This window comes from Talpa occidentalis, unplaced genomic scaffold, assembly GCF_014898055.3.
Source record: "Talpa occidentalis isolate TD23 unplaced genomic scaffold, MPIMG_talOcc4v2.1 talOcc4.5, whole genome shotgun sequence".
Taxonomy (NCBI): Eukaryota; Metazoa; Chordata; class Mammalia; order Eulipotyphla; family Talpidae; genus Talpa; species Talpa occidentalis.
Genome location: NW_023604861.1, coordinates 7,067,884 through 7,091,371, shown reverse-complemented (window position 1 = coordinate 7,091,371; position 23,488 = coordinate 7,067,884). Strand labels below are relative to the sequence as shown.

At 46.1% G+C, this 23,488-nt stretch overlaps 1 protein-coding gene across 1 annotated transcript in view; it reads left to right on the top strand.

The window, feature by feature from the left end:
• Positions 1-8,909: 8,909 nt before the first annotated feature.
• The window catches only part of PCCA (propionyl-CoA carboxylase subunit alpha), a 299,717-nt gene continuing 285,138 nt past the window's right edge, over positions 8,910-23,488 (top strand). The window contains exon 1 of the mRNA XM_037528749.2: positions 8,910-9,014. Within this exon, the coding sequence (XP_037384646.1) occupies positions 8,910-9,014 (105 nt within the window). The remainder of the gene's footprint in view (positions 9,015-23,488) is intronic.

The window sequence follows — 23,488 nt, the reverse complement described above, 5'->3', positions numbered from 1 at the left end:
ACATTGTGTGCCTACTTTATCTTCCAGGCACAGAAGATATAACAGTAAACAATAAAAGTACAGTTTGTATAATTTATTGGGTGTATATATCAATACATCTATATAGCATATACAAGCAGTTGCACAAGTTATTATAGTGGAATGAAGCCCAGCATTTCACCAAGAGATTGCACCACCAAGCCTGAAATTCCCAAGCCTGAAAGGTGGGAATTCAGCAGGTGAATTTCCCAAGCCTGAAAACAGCACAGCCAGAAGTGCAGCCTCATTAAGGAGCCAGGATGCCTGTCCCCACTTGCAGAGTCAGTGCTTGGTGAGTGCAGCTTGCACCTGGAAATGCACAATTGGGGGTACTCCATGTGGGTGGAATGTTACTTCTCTATTGACAGGAATTCAGCACGTTTGTGGCTGGTGCCCAGTTGTCCAGGTTTGTGCTGACAAGCTTGCCTTTCCCAGGCCAGACTGAAAAATGCCCTGTGTCTCCCCATTTCCCCTCTAACAAGAAACATCCTGCTTTGGAGTCAAACGAGATTGTGAAAGGAACTTTTCAGCTCCTAATTTTCTTGGGAAATCAAGGTCCAGCGGTGCCTCAAGGAGCGGTGTCATTCATCAAGACTGGTCAGACACCAGCAGCTGAGTTGATAGAGAAATCGTGGGCTACAGGGCGTGAGTTGAGCTTCAGTCGTGTGCCAGTCTGATAAGTTGTGTAGAGGTGAGATAATCAAGATAGATGGCATCTGCTTCCTACTTTCTCCAGCTCTGTGACTGTGACCTTTTCCTTACAAAAACCAGCACCCTTGAAAGGTTCACATAGTGATAGTATCTCCTTTCTCGCATGAAGTTATGAGCAGTTTCAGATTTCTCATCTTTCAGCCTACTGAGCTGTCAGTGGTTGTGTTCAATTACCTAGGGGTTAATTGATGCCTAGGAACAAGAACACTCTCCCCGAAGGAGAGTGAGTGCCGACTCAACAGTTGGGTTAATTGTGTATTTTAGCAATCTGCAAATAAGCAAATTGTAGTCAGGGTTGGACATATTTCTAGAAGTGACCAAGGATGCAGAGGGTGTTGGGCCTCTGCTAGGAAGTTTCCACAGTGGTGGACTGGTTAATGTTTAACAGCCATTCTCTGGGAGAGTGGGAGCAGGGGAGCCCTCATTTGTAATGTTTTCTGATTTCCATTGTGTAAATGTTTCCACAGGCGGACTTCTGGCTACCAAGGATTTAACAACTGCCTGGCAAGATTCCTGACAACTACACCCTCACGGGCTGGTTTTACCTGACTTCAGCAAACCATTGCTTTAGTTACTCTCACTAAGAGGTGACAGGTACTCTCACTAAGAGGTGACGGGTTGCCAAAAATTCAGACTTTTACACCAAACAAGAGGAAGAAGGGCCTCCCCCATGTCACAGCGGTTAAGCGCTGGGCTGTGAAGCTGCCCACAGCCTCTGCAGTGATGGTTCGATTCCCAGCCGCCAGCAAGGGTCCCACATGGTGCGCTGACCTCTCCTGCCACGCCCGCTGCTCCCCTCAGCAATGTATTTTGTCAGTCTGTCTGTTCTGCTCCCCGCTCTGGCTCTGGTGAATTCTCTCACTCTCCCGCACTTCTGACTATACCCAGTGCTTGTATAAATAAATAAATAAATAAATAAATAAATAAATAAATAAAAAATCTTTAAAAAAAAAGAGAGAGAGAAGAAGCATATCTTGGAAAATTTTTTAAAAGATTTATTTATTTATGCATACAAGAGCTGGGGTAAAGGCCATAGCTACAGGGGGTGAGAGGATTCACCAGAGACATAGTGGGGAGCAGAACAGGCAGGTCTACTGAAATACACTGCTGAGGGGAGCAGCGGGGAGACAGGAAAGGTCTGCTGCTCCATGTGGGTAGCTCCTAGGCTGGGGATCGAACTCATGCTGCAGTGGCTGTGGAGAGCTTCATAGTGCTGCAACTTAACCCCTTGCACCACCAGGGAGGCCCCTACCTTGGAAAATTAAGAAAACATGCACACAGGCTGAAGTGTGACTGTGTGGCTTCTGTACCCCGACCTGCAGGACCCTTGGGTCTGGGCTGTCTCCTTTATAGTGTTGTTAGCTTGTTCTAGTGGTCTTAGTGGACGCTGTTTTCCTGCCATTTCCTGCTTCTGGAGGATACCTAAGAATTCCCAGTTTGAGGTCTCTGACAGGAACAACCTTTCTGACTCAGGGAGGGCTTATTTGTCCTTCATTAACAAACAAGGGTACAGGGCCTCCCCGGTGGTGCAGCGGTTGAGCACTGGGTTGCGAAGCTGCTCGCAGCCTCTGCAGCGCCTCTGCAGTTCAATTCCCGGGTGCTCCCCGGCCACCAGAGGAGGGTCCCACATGGCACGCAGACCACTCCTGCCGCCCGCTGCTCCCCTCAGCAGTGTGCTTCGGTCCTTCTGCCTGCTCTGCTCCCCGCTCTGGCTCTGGTGAATTCTCTCACCCTCCCGCGCTTCTGACTGAACCCAGTGCTTGTATAAATAAATAAATAAATCTTAAAAAAAAAAAAAAAAAGGCAACAGGAACCAGCCCAAAATAGTTTAAAAAACAAACAAACAAACAAGGGTGCAGGGCAACCCCCTAGAGTTTCTCTGCTGGTGCCTGCACCCACTGAAATCCTGGGGAGTCTTTTCTGATGCTTCCTTCAGAAGATGACATCTGTGGGTTTTAACCAGTGAGTAGGTTGTTTTGAAAGATGTTTTGTAAACGTACTCAGATGTGTTGATAAAGCTGGTGTTGGTTCTACTTGTATGAGAGAGCTACAGGTAGCAAATTCAGAGGCAGAGAGTAGAACATGTACCAGGCACTGGGGGGAGAAGGGGGAAGGGTGGGTGTTTCATGAATATAGAGTTTCACTTTTGCAAGATGAAAGACCTTCTGAGCTGCATGTTGGTGGTGGCTGGGCAGCGTGTTAATGTGTTAATGCCTCTGAACTGTACACTTGAGAAGGGTTAAGATGGTAAGTTTGATGTTAATTAAAATAAAAATTAAAAACATGAGTTATTTACAACATTGGCTCTAGCAGCCTGCATTAAGGCCGAGTCTACAGTCTGGGCATAGCCCCGGCAGGTGAGTAATCTCTCTGTTACTAGGTTGTTCTCTCATTTCGCTGTCCCGAAGTCAAATGGCAGCCAGGCTTCACTGGAGGCGCAGGGGTTACAGTCTCAGCGCTGTCAAGCTATCGCCAGCCACTGTGTGGCCTGAGTTCGATCCAGTCAGGACATACAAGTCTGAGACTTTCTTAAGGTTTCAATTTCTTTGTCCTTGTCACGTTCCCCGAGGGTGGATGGGGAGTGGTGAGCCTTCCAAAACTCCTTAATAAAAATGTCAGTGAAATGAGTGCTTCTGCTGAAGGAGGGATCATTTGAGATTCATTGGGTAGGAAAACTTGTGGTACTGTTAATGTAGCTTTCTTTACTTTTTTTTTTTTTTAAAGATTTATTTATGCATACAAGAACTGGAGTACAGGGCAGAGGTGTGGGCAGTTAGAGGATTCACCAGAGACAGAGTGGGGAGCAGAACAGGCAGACTGACTGAAATACACTGCTGAGGGGAGCAGCGGGCGAGTCAGGAGAGGTCTGCTGCGCCATATGGCTTGCTCCCTGGCCAAGGATCGAACTCATGCTGCAGTGGCTGCCGATAACTTCATAGGTTGCATCTTCATAGCTTGTGTCTTCATAGGTTGTGTCTCAACCCCTTGCACCACCAGGGAGGCCCAGTTTCTTTACTTTTTAAATTTGTGTTGAGCTCACATTGGTTCATGCTACTATGTGGGGTTCAGGTGGATGGCATTACGTTCGACATCAGTATAGGCGGGTTACAATCCCTACCAAAAGTCTGGTTTCTGCCTTCACCAGAAGGTTGACCCTCCTCTTTACTCCATTTGCCCACCCTACCCCCTCTGCCCCGTCTTCTGGTAACCACCATTTCATTCTCATAATTTAAGAGTTTTGTTTTTGTTCTCTTAGTTCCAGCTGTGCAGCTTTATGTTTAGACACCTGTGTATATTCCATTGTCATCACCACTGAAAAGCCCCATTTCCAAACCTCACCAAGCAGTTGACTCCCTTCGCTTGTTTTGCCTGTTTCCTAACCTCCATGAATTGTGGCTTTTTGAAAAAAAAAACACTGTATTCTAATAATCAACATAGTTACCAAACACATTCATATCTGGTACTCCGCAATTTTATGGAGTTCATTTGGAGGTGCTTAAAGAAGCTTCGATTCAATTCTGGTTTTTTTTTTTTTTAAAGATTTATTTATTTATGTACGTACATAAGAGCTGGGGTACAGGCCAGAGATGCAGGGGGTGAGAGGACTCCCCAGAGACAGAGTAGGGAACAGAACAGGCAGAGCGGAGCAGCAGGGAGACAGGAGAGGTCTGCTGCACCATGTGGGCAGCTCCCTGGCTGGGGATGGAATTTATGCTGCAGAGGCTATGGACAGCTTCAGAGTGCTGTGCTTAACCCCTTGCGCCACCAGGGAGGCCCCTATCCTGTTTTTTTATCTTTAGTTTTGCCAGGGTTTTACTGCAGGCAGGTAGGATGTGCATCCTTGACTGGGCTTTAAAGAATTGCTGCCATCTGAAGAGGGATGAACTTGCATTTCTGAATCATATCTAGTGTTGAAAACAAACATGACCTGAATAAGAAATAATACAATAAAAAAAAAGTGCCTCCACGCCACTGTTGGAGTAAGATGGTCTCAAAGCCACCTCTGCTATGGTAATAAGACGGAGGAGGCTGCCTGCTGTTAATAGCACTCCAGGGACTGAAGAAGGTGCGATCTTCTCTTGAAATAGGACCCACAATTAATCTAGAAGGATTTAATCAGTGATCACCTTGGGAAAGAACATGTTGTGGACTGTAAGGGCATTGAGGAACCTCCAGTGCCTTTTGAGTCACCAGGTGCACCTGACTGTCCTTGATGGACAGTGCCACTGGGAAACTCAGAAACAAAATGACTGGTGGACACATCTTGTGCTTGTGTGGGCGCTTAGCATTTCACTATCTCAGGAATCTCTAGTCAGGAGATGAGAACCATGAGCCAGAGGCAGGAGCTCATTGCTCAGGAAGTAGTGCTCAGGGATAGTGAACACAGCCAAAGGCAGTGACTAGCTTTAGAGGGGCCTGCTGGCTGTCAGCTAATTTTGGGAATGTTCCCCTCATTCCCCACTGATAGGGGTGGCTTCTGTCAGACTGTGCAGACGGTGTGGGTCATGCTGACTTATTTCCTGCTCATGTGCCAGACGGAAGGGGCCTCCCTGGCCAAACCCCCAATGAGTGCTTGTCCTTGAGCCCCTATGCACGTTCCCTGGGCAGAAATATTACCCACATGCATTTTCATTGTTAGTGGAAATGTGCGTTCTATGTGGCCCCTCATGGGAAGGTGTGAGGGGTTCACTGTGTATCCTCCAAATTCATGTGCTGCACTCTACCCGCTGTGCCACCGGGGAGGCCCCCTCTGCCCATTTTTAAATAGGTTGTTATTTGTTTTACGCTGCAGATGTATGGGTTCGTTTTTGATCCCCCCTCCCTGCATTGTGTGAGTTCTTTTTTTTTTTTCCAAAGAATTATTTATTTTTGTACACAAGAACTGGAGTACAGGCCGGAGGTATGTGTGTGGGGTGAGAGGATTCACCAGAGACAGAGTGGGGAACAGAACAGGCAGACTGACTGAAATACACTGCTGAGGGGAGCAGCGGGCGAGACAGGAGAGGTCTGCTGCGCCATGTGGGTTGCTCCCTGGCTGGCCAGGGATCGAACTCGTGCTGCAGAGGCTGCGGATTGCTTCATAGTGTGGTGCTTAACCCCTTGCACCACCAAGGAGGCCCTGTGTGAGTTCTTTATATGCTTTAGGGATTAACCCCTTGTTGGATACATGATTTGCCAGTATTTTCTCCCAACCAATCTATAGGTTGTCTTTTCAATTTGTTGATACTTTCCTTTGCTCTAAGTTTTCAGTTTGATGTAATCCACTTATTTATTTTTGCTTTTGTTGCCTTGATTTTGGTGTAAAATCCAAAAATCATTGACAAGGCCGATATCAAGGAGCTTACCACTAGGGGCTTTATGGTTTCAGATCATTAATTGATTTTTGTATATGGGGTGAGATAGTGATCTAGTTTTGTTATTTTGTATGTGACTGTCCAGTTCCACAAAACCATTTGTTGAAGAGACTGTCCTTTCCCTACTCTATATGTCTTAGTCTTGCTGTCCATTTATTGACGATATATACATACACTTTATGAGTTTTCTTTTTTTTTTTAAAGATTTTTTTTTTTTTATTTATGCATACAAGAACTGGGGTGTAGGCCAAAGGTGTGTGTGGGGGTGGTGAGAGACAGAGTGGAAAGCAGAACAGGTGGATTGACTGAAATATACTGCTAAGGGGAACAGTGTGAGAGTCAGGAGAAGTCTGCTGCACCATGTGGGTCAGCTCCCTGGCTGGGGTTCGAACTTGTGCTGCAGTGGCTGCCGATAGCTTCGTAGTGCTGCAATTTAACCCCTTATGCCACCTGGGAGGCCCTCTTTATGAGTTTTCTATTCTGTTCCATTGATCTGTATGGCTGCTTTAATACCAATATTATTTTGGTTACTATAGCTTGGTAATATGGTTTGAAATCAGGAGGTATGAAGCTCAAGTTTATTGTCTCAACACTGCTTTGATTACTCAGGGCCTTTTATGAGTCCAAACAAATTTTTAGGATTTTTAATCTATTTCTGTAAAAAATGCCATAGGAATTTTTTATTGTCCAAGATTGAAAGTGACCATTTTACCAAAGAGGTGCTATAGCACAGCAAGGTTATCAGATGTCAGCTGCTAGTCTGCTGTTTGGGTGGTTGTTGTTACCACATGGTTCAGGTTTCATTATGTCAGCACCTCACTTCTAGATACTAAATGATGTGTTTTGGCTAGGATACAGTTCTGATTGCTATTATAAAGCCAGAAATAAAATTGATCTAAAGAAGATAAAAGTTTATACGTCACTTAACACTCCATATGCAAGCAGTAAGGGTTAACAAGATGGCTTCAGAATGTCACAGACCTGGGCGTCTCTTATCTATTGCTCTGCTCTCTTCAGCACAGGTCTCCTATCTTGTGCACAAGATGGCCGCTCTGGCACTCACCTGTATGTCTTCTTTCATGGAGGAGAGATGAGGAAACGGAGAACATATCTTTAAGGAGGTGATCCTCACAATCCCCCAGTCAGACCTTAGTTACAGACTTTGGTTGCTTTAGGTCACAGAGGCCAGATCATGAGCTGGGTGTATCACTTAAAACTCAGGAGGTCTGTCACTAGAGGAGGTATGGAGGGTAGATATTATGGGACAAGCAGTTTCTGCCCCAGTGCCTTTCGTGAAGATCACTTCTATGACACAAAACAGACAGGATGTAAGGAGAATTAATCTAAAGGGTTAAAATAAGAGGGAGAAAAAGAAAATTAGATAAATTAATCTAATCTGAAATCTTGTGAAACAGATATTCCTTTTTGTCTTTCATGAAAAAGTCTACTTACATTTAAAAATTCCACTAAAGGTCACTTAACTCTCTGATGTCCCTGAACAGTTTGTATCTCTTTCAGCACTTGCCATGCTGCCATGCAATCTAGGTCCTTCCTGGCTTTATAACTCACTCTCTCAAGTTCACTCTGTCGTAGCAAAATAGTTAGTAGAAGAGACCCTGAAATGCTGGTGTATTTATAGGTGAGATGACCTGATGTCTGGGATGTGCTTTAAAATACTTCAGCAGGGTAGGCCTCCCTGGTGGCGTAAGGGGTTAAGCACCGCACTGTGAATCCCTGGCAGGCCAGAGAGCAACCCACATGGCGCAGCAACCTCTCCTGTGTCGCCCGCTGCTCCCCTCAGCAGTGTATTTCAGTCTGCCTGACTGTTCTGCTCCCCACTCTGTCTCTGGTGAATCCTCTCACCCCCCTACACCTCTGGCCTGTACCCCAGTTCTTGTATACATAAATAAATCAATCTTAAAAAAAAAAGAAATAAATAGGCCAACAGAAGGAGGAAGATGGACAAAATGCTGGTGTGAAGCTGTGTGGAAGCTCTGTGATGGGTGCCAGGGTTCATCATATAATAATTCTCTTTTGTGTATTAACAAAATTTCCATACTTGAACAGAAGTCCAATCACTGAAGACAGACCTGGTTCAAACCCCAGTATCACCGTTTATCAGCTGAGTAACTTTGCTGCTCTATAAATTACATTTCTCCACATGGGACTAGGCCACGAGGGTTCTTGTAAAGATTAAATGAGACAGAGCTTGCGGCACCCAGCACAAGGGCTGGGCTCGACAGCCGTGCTGAGGTGGCGCCTGCTCGTGTGTGTGCGGCAGCACTGCCTGGTTGAGGCTGACTGCCCAACACACAGGTATGGCGGGGCAGAGGCGGGACAGGGAGCTCGGGTCTCCGGTTTCTTGGCCTAGAGCGTCCTTATTACCACATTTCCCCCAGGCCTTACTTTGGTTCGGTGCTTGGCAGTTTACGGCACAGAACATACGGGACCGTAGTGTGGGCCACGCGGTCCGCACCGCAGGGCGCTGGGGCCGCGGGGCGGCCGGGCCGAGGTGACTCCCGACGCTCCCTGCCAGGCCGCGCGGGGCCGCCGGCGGGTCTGGGCGACCCCGAGCAGGCGCGGGCCGGCCGCGGCCGGGCTTGAACCGGTCCTCCCGGCCCGGCTCCTCCCGGGGGCGGACGCGGCAGGACGCGCTGTCCCGCGGGCAGGACGCGGCCGCCGGGCTCGCCGCCCTCCGGGCCCGGCGCGCGCGGCCGGGCGGGCGGGCGGGGCCTCGGCGCCCCGCTCGGGATTGGCGCGCCCGCGGCACACCCCCTCCCGCCCCTCGGCGGGTGAGAGGTCGGCGGCGCCCGGGCCGGGGTGACAATGGCGGGGCTCTGGGTGGGGACGGCGGCGCTGGTCGCGGCGGGACGGCGCGGGCGGCGGTGGCCGCGGCCGCTGGTGCGGAGCGCGGCGCGGTGGGCCCTGCAGGTGAGGAGGGCGCGGCGCGGCCTGGGCTCCCCGGCCCCGCCCCGCGCCCCGCGCCCGGCGCCTCCCGGGATTCCGGGCGGTCCCCGGGCCGGCCCGCTGGGGGCGCGCCCCCGCCTCCCCCGCCCCAGCCCCCGGCGGCTCCGCGGTCCGGAGCCCCCGGCGCGCGCCCCGGAGGCCGCTGACAGCCGCCGGGCCGGTGCGCGCCTCCCGGCCGCGTCCCTTCCCGAGCGAGCGAGTGCCGGCCCGTCGTTTCCGTTTCCTCTTCCTCTTGCAGCGTGGGAGGACCCTGAGCAGGGTCGGGCGTGCGCTCCTTCAGCCCCGTCGCTGCTCGAGGGATGTGGGGCCGCCGGCGGCTGTGCCGAGCCGGGCGCTGCGGGAACGGGGCCCAGCGCAGCCGGGCGCCTGAGAACTGCGCTGCCGGGTGCAGCCCCCAGCCCGCCGTCTGCGTTGTCTGAACACTCTGTGCTGCCGTGAGGTCGGGCTTGGGGTGTGCTGATGGCCACCTGCGCCCGCTCCTTGGAGTGTTTGTGGCTGTTCGCACTTCCATGTCAGCACGAGTCTCTTGTACTTTCTGATGAAAGATTAGCTTGCTTTATTAACAGCGCTTCCGAAATCACTCGAAGAAATTCTTTAAAATGAAGGGCTTCCTGAAAACTACCTGCCATCTGGTTCAGTCACCTTGTTAAACTTCCTTAAAAAAAAGTCTTTTAAAAATTGGCACGTAAGTTGGTTTATTGTCATTGAGTTTTAGAATTGGAAGACACTGTAGGGAGGATCTGGCCCCTACTCTAAAATCTAAAAGAGGGGGCAATATGGGAGCTGGAACTGGTCACAGAAACTGAAGTAAGTCCAATACTATGTTAGTTTGGCGTCAACTTCAGAATGTCACTCTCGGACACCCCAGTGTTCTTTGTCTTGCTACACAGCTTAGTACTTTTTTTTTTTTAAAGATTTATTTATGTATACAAGAACTGGGGTACAGGCCAGAGGTGTGTGTATGGGGGTGACAGGATTCACCAGAGACAGAGCGGGGAACAGAACAGGCAGACTGACAGAAAACACTGCTGAGGGGAGCAGTGGGCGAGACAGGAGAGGTCTGCTGCGCCATGTGGGTAGCTCCCTGGCCGGGGATCAAACTCATGCTGCAGTCGCTGTAGACAGCTTCATAGGTTGCGTCTTAACCACTTGTGCCACCAGGGAGGCCCCAGCTTAGTACTTCTTAATCTCTCGCTCTCTTTTTTTAATATTTTATTTTATGTAATTCTTACATCATTTTTCATTTTTGCACAATGTATGCATTTTCATTTTGGTTGTATTCCCCATACAATTGGTGTCCTCCTTGTCATTTTTAAATTTCTTTTTTGATCTCATTAGTCCAGTGGTCTTCCAGTAGTGTGGGTTTCAATCTCCATGAGGCAGGGAGTTCCTTGCCTTCTTTTTATGGTTTATTTCTAGTTTGATGCCTTCATGGTCAGAGAAGATGGTTGGTATGATTTCAGTCTTGGTGTATCTGTTGATGTTTGTCTTCTGTCCCAGTATGTGATCGATCGATCCTGGAGAATGATCCGTGTGCGCTTGAAAAAAATGTGTACTCAGATTTTTTTGGATTTAATGTTCTATGGATGTCTGTTAAGCCCATGAGCTCTAGATCCTTACTTAGAGCTTTAGTGTCCTTACTTATTTTTTGTCTGTTGATCTAATAATTGTTGATAGTGGTGTGTTGAAGTCTCCTACTACCTACTACATATGTGTTTTCTCTGATGTCTGTTTTCAGAGATGATAATAGTTGTCTGATGTATTTTGGTGCTCCTTCATTTGGTGAGTATATGTTAATGAGTGTTATTTCTTGAAGTACTGTCCCCTTGATCATAATGTAGTGACTGTTAGGGTCTCTTTTTACCTTTTTGAGTTTGAAATCTGTTTTATCTGATATAAGTATAGCTGTTCCTGCCTTCTTTTTTGGTCATTTTCTTGTAGGATTGTTTTCCATCCTTTTACTTTGAGTCTGTTTTTATCTTTTATAGTTAAATGTGTTTTCTGGAGACAGCGATAGGTTGGGTTTTGTTTCTTAATCCAGCCTGTGACTCTGTGTCTTTTTATTGAAAGAGTTTAGCCCCTTTACATTTAGAGTTAATATTGATATGTTAGCGTTTGTATTTGCCATTTTGTTTGTCTTTCCTCAGATTTTTTTTTATTTATTCTTTAAATAACTTTTTTTTTTTTTATAGAGGCATGTTTATTTATTTTTTATTTGTTTGTTTGTGTTGTTTATACAAGCACTGGGTACAGTCAGAAGCGCGGGAGGGTGAGAGAATTCACCAGAGCCAGAGCGGGGAGCAGAGCAGGCAGAAGGATCGAAGTACACTGCTGAGGGGAGCAGCGGGTGGCAGGAGAGGTCTGCGCGCCATGTGGGACCCTCCTCCGGTAGCCGGGGAGCAGCTGGGGATCGAACCGGCATCCTAGAGGCTGCGGGCAGCTTCGCAACCCAGCGCTCAACCGCTGCGCCACCGGGGAGGCCCTATTTTTTTTTTTTTTTGGCCTTGTTTCACTGTTATTCTGTTGGTTCTGGCTTTAGGACTCCTTGTAGTATTTTTTGGAGTGGGGGTTTAGTTGTAATGAAATTCCAGAGTTTCTGTTTTCTGGGAAGGTCCTTATTCTTTCTTCATAGAAGAAGGAAAGCTTTGCAGGATAGAGTATTCTTGGTTGGCATTTGTTGTTCTTGGAGTCTGTTGACTATATCCCTCCACTCTCCTTGCCCGTAGTGTTTCTTTGGAGAAGTCTGATGTCAGTCTGATTGCTTTTCCTTTGTATGTTATCTGTTTCTTCCCTCTTGTCAGCTTCATTATTTTTTCCTTGTTTTGGATTCTTGGGAGCTTTACTAGTATGTATCTTGCTGTGTTTTTCCTTTCATCGTGGAAGTTTGGTGGTCTTCTTGCTTCTTGTGTGTCTATTTTCAGCTCCTTCTTCATGTTTTGGAAGTTCTCTTCAATTATTTCCTTGAATATTTTCTCTGCTCCTAGGTCTCTCTTCTCTCCTTCTGGGATTCCTATAACTCTTATATTTCCTTTCCTCATGGAGTCAGATAGTTCCCAAAGTCTTTCTTCAGTCTTTTTCATTGTACTTCTCTTTCCTTTTCTGTTTTGGTTCTTTTTATTTCTGTGTCTTCAAGAGTGATTTTTTGTTCTTCCATTTCCTCTATTCTGTTATCACTGCTTTTCCCAGAGTTCTTTAGCTCTTCCATGAATCCTTTAATCTCCTGCATTTCCTCACTTCCCTCTTTAGGGATTCAATTTCATTCTTCTGATACGTTGTTTTCCTTAATGGCTTCTGTCAGTTTTTTAATCACGGCGGTTTTAAATACTCTTTCTGGAAGGCTCAGAAGTTCTTCCAAGTCACTGTTGTTGCAGTCTGATGGGTGGTTTTCTTTTTGTGGTATGCCTTTTTCCTGAGACTTGCTTGGTTGCTTGTAGTTTTTCTTCTGCCTGCTGCTTGTTTTCTTAATTTGTCCTATGCCTTGGGACACTGTGTCGCTGGTACTGGCCGGCATCTTTTTGTTGTGCTCTTTCTGGGATGTCGGAAACTAGTGGTCCAGTCGAGTCAAAAATTGTTATGTCTGAATTCTGGTAGGGCAGGAGTACTATGAATATGTTAGTGGCCGCTGTCACAGAGAATCTTCTCCTTCTGTATTTGTTTAATTCCAAGGAGCTTCTTATGGTCCCACAGTCTACCCTGTGGTGGCAGGATTGCCCGCTGGGCTCCAAATTGCTGGATTCCCCTCTGGGTTCAGACTGGTGGCCAGACAGGGCTGGGCTTGTGGGGGCTTTTCAGCTCACAGGCTTCTGGGGGCTTTTCAGCTCACTTCTGGCTGTGGGTGCAGCCCTTTCCCAGCTCCACACAGTCTAGGTGTGTTGCGAGCATGCCAAAGGTCTCAGATCTAAGATGGGGAGTCGGGAGGGCACTTCTGTCCACCCGCGGTCTGCCCTGGCACAGCCTCGGGGCTTCGGTGGCTGGATGGGGACTGGCTTGTGGGGGCTTTTCAGCTCACCTGGCTGTGAGTGCAGCCCTTTCCCAGCTCCGAGCAGTCTAGGTGTGTTGCGAACACACCAGAGGTCCCTGATTTAAGATGGGGAGTCGGGAGGGCACTCTAATCTCTCTTTATTCTAATCTTTATTGGCCACATCAGTTGCAGCTATAAGACTCAAGCTCATTTGCATTGGGGGCAGCCCAGTAGTGGCAAGGCATAGGCTTTGGAGTCACAGATGGAGTTTCCTGTGACTATAGCCCAGTCACTTGGCTGGGTATCAGCTTCTCCTTTTCGGCTATTTTTCAAAAGATTTATTTATTTATGCATACAAGAACGGGTACAGGCCAGAGATGCTGGGGGTGAGAGAATTCACCACAGACAGAGCGGGGAACAGTACAGGCAGATTGACTGAAATACACTGCTGAGGGGAGCAGTGGGCGAGACAGGAGAGGTATGCCTTGCCATGTGGGTTTCTCCCTGGCTGGCCGGGGATCGAACTTATGCTGCAGAGGCTGTGGATTGCCTCATAGTGCAGCGCCCAACCCCTTGCGCCACCAGGGAGGCCCCCTTTTCAGCTACTTTTAAAAAACAAATCTTTATTGAATACTTCCTGTGTTCCATCTCAAGGGAATGAGTATAGTTTTCTCTCTCTTGGGAGTAGTCTATTAGGAAGAGACAAGAAGTGTAAGATGCTGTTAGGGGAGAGGCTTTGGTGCTATAAGAAAATAAAGTGAAGGAATTTGGCCAGGTCAAGATTTTGAACTCTGCATCCTACATCCTGTTCTGGTGCTTCACTTGAATTCATTTATTCAGTCCTCACAACAGCCCTGGGCTCTCCATCACAGATCAAGAAATGGAGGCTAAAAGTGTTATGTCACTTGTTCACAACCACAGAACTGGTAAGCTGCAGGGATAAGGGTGAGGAAGGAGAGCTTGCACTCTTTGGCGTAGTATGCTCCCTGAGGAAAGGGACAGTTTTCCTTTGAAAATGAAAATCAAAACAAGTTTTGAAGGACAAATAACTTTTCTAGGCAAAGCAAGAAGAGATGAGTATAATTACATGTGAGGGAACAGTACATGCAAAGGTCCTGTGACCAGACGAGATGACAGGCTTGAAGAACTAAGAGAAACCTATGGAGGCTCTGCGGCTGGGCCTCAAGGCAGAGCTATCAGCTTTGGTCTCTTACAGCAGTGGGAAGCCTTCATGTTGAAGGAATTACACTGACACTTTATTCGGGAGAGGTTAAGTGAGAGGAAAGTTGTTATCTAAATGCACTACACTTACTGTATAACATATAGTTGACACTCTGTATCCATGGGTTATGCATGTGCGGATTTCTCCAGTAGTGGGTTAAAAATACATACTAGATAGTTAGGCCTACACGGTTGTCTCTTTATGATACTTTTTTGGGTCATCGTTCCCTAAACAATACAGTTTCACAGCTAGTCACACATTGGTTAACAGCAAGCATGTGCAGTGAGAAATGCATCACTAGACTATTTCATGGTTGTGTGAACGTCATTAGACATAGTTACACAAACCTAGATTGTCTAGTCTGCAACACAGAGGCTGTATGTAGTAACTGCCATCATATGTACTGCCCGTCGTTGACTGAAACATTGTCAGTGTGATGCATGACTGTGTTTACAGAGTACTTACATTATATTCGGTATTATAGGTAATCCAGAGATGATTAACGGACATAGCGGGACCTGTATGGGTTATATGCAAACACTACACCATTTAACATAAGGGACTTGAACATCTGAGGGTTTTTGTTATCTACTGGAGGTTCTGGAACTTTCCCCCAAGTATACCAAGGGACAACGTAGAACTTTGATTTTTTCTTATGTGGTTTCTTCCTTTTAATGTGTTGGCAGAGACTGCATCATGTCTTGTGACTTCTGCGTTCCTAGCAGTGCTTGACACAATAGGTGCTGAATTTGTGACAGTACTAACTGCGGTAGAGACTGATGTTTGTGCCAGTGAAGAATTCCTCTGGAGTTGGGAAGAATCTCTGAAGTTCACTGTCGCTTTAGGGGAACTTGAGCTGCTGCTTAGCTTCTCTCTATGCTTCTCTTTTGTGAACTTGAAATGTGCTCCACTGAGTCTGTTTGAAGCAGAACCTTTTGAAGATTTTATTCCTCCCTCCACCCCTGCAAACCATTTGGTTGGTTGGAAAGCCGACTGCAAACTCTAAGACTGTAGTCTGGAGAATTCTAACCATTCCTTTAACGTAATTTGTTTGCCTTTAGAGTATAGAGTTTACCTTTTAGTTCTTGTTTGTTTTGTGGGTGAGCTGCTTTTTAAACATATTCTGTTTAAGTACTTAGTGTTTTCTTTGGTCTGCATTTTTCAGTGGCTCCAGGGTATTGGGTTTATGCTAATTAGAACTTTCCTGTGCATGATGTGGTGTTCATATATTCTCTCTTACCTCTGTGACAACTGAGATTCCAGTTTCACAGAAGAGGAAGCAAAGCTCAGAGCACTCAAGTAACTTGTTAAGGAGCTACTATTTGAACCTTGGATGGTTTGATTTCTAAGCTGTGCTTTTCCAGTTCCAACTGTCACTCATTTGAGTGGTAGTGTCATTATATGTGCATCCAGGAAGCTTGATTAGTCAAGCTTTTTGGTCCTTCAAATCTGAGGTCTTTTCTAGTCTTGGAAAAGAATGCTTAAGCATACCTGAATGTTTTTGAATGACCTGAAGGTAAATCTTTACAAACGGCTTATAGATTTCTGACAATCACTTGGGAAAAATGTCTTCTAAGGTTATTATGGAATCCAGTTTCTGATGTAATAAACTGTGTATGGACATTTGTGTATTTATACATCTGTTTTTTTGGAGTTTATTTTGTTCTTTAGATGTTCAAATAATGAAGAAATATAGTGACATTTTTGATTAAAAGATTGAAGGGAAAGAAGTTGTTTATGTTAGCATATGACTGACAGATGCCCAGGGACCCCAAACTATTAAGGGGTGCATTCTCTAAAAGTGGTGAAGCCATTTATGTGCCCAAAGGCTAAAGAAGCAGATTCTTAGTGTGAAAGATTTTTTTTTTAAGATTTATTTATGCATACAAGAGCCGGGGTGCAGGCCAGAGATGCAGGGGGTGAGGGGATTCACCAGAGACAGAGTGGGGAGCAGAACAGGCAGATCTACTGAAATACACTGCTGAGGGGAGCAGTGGGCAAGACAGGAGAGGTCTGCTGCACCATGTGGGTAGCCCCCTGCCCGGGGATTGAACTCATGCTGCAGTGGCTGTGGATAGCTTCTTAGTGCTGCGTCTTAACCTCTTGCACCATCGGGGAGGCCCTTAGTGTGAAAGACTTTTAATAGAATTCGTGTGTGTGTGTGTGTGTGTGTGTGTGTGTGTGTGTGTTTGTGTAGGGAAGGGGCAGAGAGAGGAAGAAAGGATATTCCTAATAAAACTCTGAAAATTACCCATCCCCTCTTGGGTAAATGCCCAGCCAAATAGAGTCAGCCCAAAGACGGCTGCTGAGGTCCAGAAACTTTCCACAAATTTAAAGTACCTTCTGGTAAGGAACCACACAAGAAAGGGGTTAGGCAGGTACTAGAGATTTGGAACTGAAGGCAAGACTCAAAATTCAAAATATACCACTTCAAGGTAATTGCTGCCATTAGCTCTGCGAAAGACCAGGAGCAGCCTCTCCCTGTGTCTCTCACCCACATGTCTCCTTCTAGTATCTCTCCCAAGTGTCTCTGCATGTCTCTCCTTCATGTGTTTCTTTCCAGCAGTACCAGGGTGCATGTCAAAGCCAGAAAAGAGCAAGAGATCACATGCGTTGTTACATGCTAAGCATGACTGCCTAACCCTGCCCCTAGTTCCCAGCAGCCCTCCATTCAGGACGTTAGGTTCATGGTATGTTGCAAGTTGTAGTTCTTGTGCCTGAGAGCACTTCAGCCTGGAAATAGGGGGTGGAGTTCATTCATGGGGTGGAGGACATTGTTCTTGAACTCAGAGTTTGCTTCTTACTGTTCCTCCAACATTTAAATGTTTCTCATTAAAAAAAATGTGAGTAGATGGGAGAAGAGTGATGAAAAGGAAATTGGGAAGGAAACATTTTATTTGGGGGTAGAAACATAGTATTTTCTTTTAGCTATCTGGAGCCACATTGAGTTGTTGGGAAGAAAGGAAATTAATGGCTGTTTTTGGGGTCTGTGGTTAAAGTTGGAGCCGGTGTATGTGAACTTGGAGCCTAGAGAAGGTATGTTAATATTTATTGAATAAGTAGTCAATTTTATTTTACCCTAAATTAGGTTTCCAAGATAATGACTCCTAAGAGACCAGAAAGCTGAAGCTGGGGACAGAAGATCGAGATAAAGATTACATTAAAATAATTTGAATTACAAACCACTGAGGCAGGGGGATGGTTGATCTTATTTGTGGTTTATGGGGTCATGAAGTGGATGTGAAAGAAGTCAGAAATCACCTTCCAGATTGGCAGATGATATGGGGTTACTGAAAATGGCAGCCAAGGAAAACTTTGTTTACATCAGCAAACCACCTTCACATGATTATCATTTTTACAACTGAGGTTAAATAACTTGCCCAAGGTTACACAACAATTCAATGGTAGATGCAACAGTCAATCTCAGATCTGACTTCACCTTTATTATACCTTATTAGCATTTTAGTAAAAAGGAGAACAGACAAATTCATATATCTGGGGGGATAAAAACTAGCTTGGGCTTCACAGCTGTCATGGAAAATGGAAGTAAGTAGTTCCTAAAGCTCCAGTCAGCACAGACTGTCCTACCTCTGGGTAGAACCACAAGGGCAACTAGTTATCTAAGAAATAACTTGTTACCTGTTTTATAGAAAAAAAGGCAGCGATGTTTCCAGTTTCAGTGGTTGCTGTTAATTGGATACTTTGTGAAAGTGATAGTAGCTATGTAAAAACACTTACTTGGAGGGAGATGTTTAGGCTTCTTAGACTCAGCCTGAAAAGGGACTTTTGTGCAGTTGGTGGTCAAGAGAAGTGTGAAGTTAGCAGGACAGAGCAGGGGGAGAAAGCTAAGCCAGGAAGGGTCCATCCCACTGGGGAGCTCTGGAGCAGTGGCTTTCAAAGTGGGGCTGGGGAGAGGGGGAGGGACACCAGCCAGCAGCAAGGGCAGCATCACCTGGGAACTTCTTAGGAATGCAATTTCTTCAGCTCCACCTTAGACCTGCCAAATTAGAAACTTAGGGCTGGAGCCTGGCATGCGTTTACCTTGCCCCCCAGGTGATGCTGATACACAGTCAAGTTTGAGAAGCACTGCTCTAGGTCCGCCTGGGCAGTAGAAATGTAATGTGAGTTGCAAATGTCATTTAAAAGTTCTAGCACTCACATTAAGAGAGGGGAAAAAAGGTGAAATTACTATTTTATTTTTTGAACCCAACATATTCAAAATACCATTTCAACATATAAATATAAAATAGTTACAGGTGAGGTCTTTTCTGTGTGTTCAGTATTTTGTCTTCGAATCTGGGGCATATTGGAGCATATTGGAGCTTGGAGTAGGCCTTTCAGTGCTCAGTGGCTGCATGTGGCTAGTGGCTACCATATTGGATGGCCAGCCTAAAGCACAGATTGCACAGCTGAAATGGCCCCACACTGAAGGCCTGGCCTTTTGAACCCTGGCTTAATCAGCCATTGTGGGCTCGGAGAGGAAAGCCCCAGGCTTGTTGGAGAACTCCTGTTAGGTCGAGGCAGAGGGGTTGAGGAGGAGCAGGTGTGAGTCATGAGCAGTCAGGGCACCAGTCACGTGTGGTTAATACATGCTGCATGTCTGCTGGAGAGACTGGAAGGCACCGCCATTACCTGCTACAGGTGGACCTGGCCGGGGAGCTGCGTGGGATGGTGATGTTTAGAGGTGGTGCGACTGATTTCCTGGCTGGCTTACTGTGGAGGAGAACTGGAGAAGCTTGAGGTTTGATCTCTCTCTACTATCAGGGATTCAGCCTAACTTAACAGAAGATCTGGACAGACAGCTGAAGATTGGAGCGGCTAGTGAGGTCTTGAAAACTGAAGAGGCAAGGTTTGGAACAACTGGCTTAAGTGAAAAGGCCTGTGTTGGGTTCCTAGTGGGCACTCTGCCGTGGGCGTGCTGGGTCGGGTGCGGCATGGAGAAAAAAACACGCTGCAAATGCTTCCTGGCTAGAGAAAAAAATCAAGAGAGGACCTTACCTTTGTCTGGAAAGTTAGAAGCTGAAGCACTCAATAATGTTTGCGTTTATCTTGGCATGGTCAACTGATGGCTCCCTTCACTGCTCATTGAGGATTTCTGTGAAGTAGTTTGCATCTTGTTAGCAAACTGACTTTCAACCAAACTGTGTTGGTATTATCAAAGAATAGCTCTCATGTCAGTGGCCAGAATGTGGTTTTGATGAAAATCGTACTTTTGCCTGCAGCAGGACAGTGTGTGCAGGATTTAAGATGGTGGTGTTCCCCGAGGCCATGTCCAGGCTGTAAAGGTAGGTGCTAGCCTCTCTGGGAAAAGGCTCCCCTGTTTGCATAGCTGGGAGGCAAGTATCCAGTTTGTCTAAAAGCTGTTCCAGTTCCCCCTAGCTTGGGCACCAGCACTCGTTACTTACAGGGGTACTTGCAACACTACCTGGCACTGCTCCATCCTCCCTTATCCTCACAGCGGCCTCTGTCGTGGGTGAGTAGTGAGGTTGCCCAGTTTAGATATGAGAAAGTGTCCTTTGTGTTTAAGAAATGACAGCACCTAATCCGAATCTAGGCCATTGCTTTTAACTGTTAGCCATACCATGATCAATGGTAATTCCCAAAAAGGTCTGTGATAACTTTAAGAAGGGATAGCTGCACAATTGGATTTAGTTTTGTGTAGACCACATTTGCTCAGTGCTTTACAGTTTATAAAGGCTCATTTGATCCTTTTAGCGGCATTGTAGGAGGGTCAGGGAACTGTCAGCACCTACATTTCTAGATGGAAATGATTTGCCCAGGTTGGCATGACTCACAAGCAGTGGAGTTAAGAGTTGACTTGGGCCTTGTGGCTCTGAAGGTCACGGTACTGGCTTCCCCTGTGCCATGTTGTTTGCAGGACTTTCTTTCCTAAGTGGAACATGAAATCTTGCTTCTGGCAGAGGAGACTCAAGGGCAGTGTGTTCCTGCAAAGTCACTGTGCACTCCTACCTAGCTGAGACAGGCTAAATCATCTTTATAAATGGGGTTGAATAAAAGTTTTCCTTAGAACTCTGGTCTCAAGGAAGTATCTTAGATACTTTTGGACTGGGCTTGTTAGTTTGTTAGGTGCTTAACAAAAACAAGAGGGTTAAAATTCCTTGTACAGGTCCAAATTAGCAAATTCTTACCAACTTGTTCCCTGCATTTAAGAAAGAAATCTTAGGTTGTAGCTCTGCAAAATGTCTGATTTTAAAATCTATTTTGTCATAATTTTGAACTTCTAGAAGGTGTCAGCAGTAAACTGAAACAAAGAGTCTTTATGGGGCCAATTCCAGGCCAGTTCAGACTTTCTATGGGAACTGCCCTAAGGCTGTTTTTTCCTTTGTCATTGTTATGTAAACAGTTCTACCTGCTTGTGCCATTTTAACTTCTGGTAACTTGGCTAACTAGGAGTATCATGTGGTTTTTTTTTAGAAGTTTTGGGCCACATTCTCACAAATTCACATATACATGAGCTGTATGCTTTTTTGGATAATGGTGGCAAAATAGTCTGTTAGAGGTTCAGGACCAAGTAATTTTAAATAGAAAGAGATTACAAAAAAACAGTTTGTTCAGGTAGAGTGCTACATCTTGGCCTACATTTAGATCCAGGTATAACTTGTAACTGTTCATGTAGTTTTGAGAACTGTCTGCTCTAGATGTTTTTTTTTTTTTAAATATTTATGCATACAAGAACTGGGGTAAAGGCGGGGGTGGGGGGTGAGTGTGTGTGTGTGTGTGTGTGTGTGTGTGTGTGTGTGTTGGGGTGCTCAACCCTCTGTGCCTCCTGGGAGGCCCCTAAACTCTCTTAGCGAGCAGAGGGCTTGCTGGAATTGGGGTGAGCTCAGATTAGAGCTCAGTGTCCTTGATTTCGTCTGCCTGAGTTCTTTCCCAGGTGGCATATGCCACTTCTCACAGGTTGCTTTCACCAGACAGAAACCTTGCCGTTTGTTCTCCCTCTCCAAAGGTAATTCCAACACCGAGACGCCTGTCCTGATTGTGCTTTGTCTCTGGAAGGCTACATTTAGTTTTGCCATAGAGTTAGTTATACTCTTTGTTAGTTATTAAAGACACATGAGATTTTATCTTGTTAAAGGTTCTGTTGACATGTTCCTCCCAAAGAGGAAGAATTTGTCAAAATGCAAATGGTTTTGTTGTTTCATTTAATAAAATTGATAGGAAGCTGGCAAGCCCTTTACTCTTTTGTGCAATGTCCATTGTTACCTCGAAGAAGAATTAATGTGAGAAATTGCCAAATAGTGTTTACTGTTCTTTGATCTTCAAGTTTCTGTATCAACTGGGCTGATGCTATAAAAACAGGGCTTGATGTTTAGGGGAAGGAATGTCATCTTTATCTTGTTAAGTTTGGTGTTAAGTTGCTCAGTTACAGCTATGCTGCTAAGGACAGTGGAAGACAATTTGTATTTGAACAAAGGGTATAGTGAGATCTGCTTGGTAATTTTTTTTTTAAAAGATTTATTTATTTATTTATACAAGCGCTGGGAACAGTCAGAAGCGTGGGAGGGTGAGAGAATTCACCAGAGCAGGGAGCAGAACAGGCAGACTGACATAATACACTGCTGAGGGGAGTAGCAGGTGCAGCAGGAGAGGTCTGTGCGCCATGTGGGACCCTCGCCAGTGGGACCCTCGCCAGTGGCCGGGGATCGAACCGGCACTGCAGAGGCTGCAGGCAGCTTCACAACCCAACGCTCAATCGCTGCGCCACCAGGGGAGGCCTTGGTAATTTTTTTTAACCTCAGATCATATCTTGGCATAGACATTATTGTGATTGTGGGAAGTGTCCCTTTTTTTATATAAAAAAACATCAGAATGCTTCTAGTACTATGTTTAAGTCTTGTAACCTTTACAGCCTTGCCTGGTGGCAAAAAATTAAAATTCTTGAGACTCAGTTTTCTCATTTTTAAAGTTGGTGTGAAAACTCTTGGACTCACAGGGATGTGGAAGGAATAGGAGAGTTGGGTCTTTAAAAGCTACAAGTAATAATGTCAATTTTTTTTCGCATTCTAGTTCTTTTTTTTACTTGGTAGTTGTAGGGTAAGTGATTTTCAGGCTTTTCTGCCCTCCTGCCATTAGGATTGATAATGGGTCCTTGTGGTCCTGAATGCATGCCTGATGGTGGACACCTGGAGTAGGGTGTGGGCATGTAAGTGGGTGCACCTTGGCTAAGGTTGGGCTTATAAGGGCATTATCATGGGGACGCAAGTAGAGCAGAACCATGAGAGAAGCAGAGAATGAAAGAACAGAACAGCAGAGAAGCAGAGGCCACCAGAGAACACCAGAGAGAATGAAGACTTGCTGGGGGCTGGGAGGCCTGCCAGCCTCCCGGCCCCCCCCGGCACCCCTGCCTGCCGTGTACCTGGTAAATCCCAAATAAAGCCTGAAAAGCCACTGAGGGCTCCAGGACTCCTCCTTTACCCCATCTGCTCGGATCATAGAAAACCTGCTCTGGCCCTTCCTGCTGTTACAGTAGTGTTGGCTTTATTGGGGACTATATCTTATTTATTACCTTTAGTTTTTGTGAAAAGGGTTACATTTTATTATTCGGGGCTTCATACGTAAAAAATACTTGTGTACATCTTTGAGTTCACTTTAAAATGTTGCTGTAACACATTTTGCTTATTTGAGTACTTAACCTCTTGGCAAATTCTAAGCAGTAGTATCTGCTGCTTTGTTACCCCTGCCCCTTTCTTGTTACTTCAGTGACTACTGGGTAAATTTTTTTTTTCTTGAAAGATTTATTTATGCATACAAGAACTGGGGTGCAGGCCAGAGGTGGAAGGAGTGAGAGGATTCACCACAGAGAGTGGGGAACAGATCAGGTGGATTGACTGAAATACATTGCTGAGGGGAGCAGCGGGCGAGCCAGGAGAGGTCTGCTGCACTATGTGGGTTGCTCCCCGGCCGGGGATCAAACTCATGCTGCAGAGGCTGTGGATTGCTTCACAGTGCGGTGTTTAACCCCTTGTGCCACCAGGGAGGCCCAGTAAATTGTTTTCTTAAACCTTGCCTATAATTTTTTTTCTAAAGATTTATTTGTATATGCATATAAGAGCTGGGGTGCAGGCCAGAGGTGTGGGGGCTTAGAGGATTCACCAGAGACAGAGTGGGGAGCACAACAGGAAGATCTAAAGAAATACACTGCTGAGGGGAGCAGCAGGCGAGACAGGAGAGGTCTGCTGTGCCATGTGGGTCACCTCCCTGGCCGGGGATCCGATTCATGAGGCAGTGGCTGGA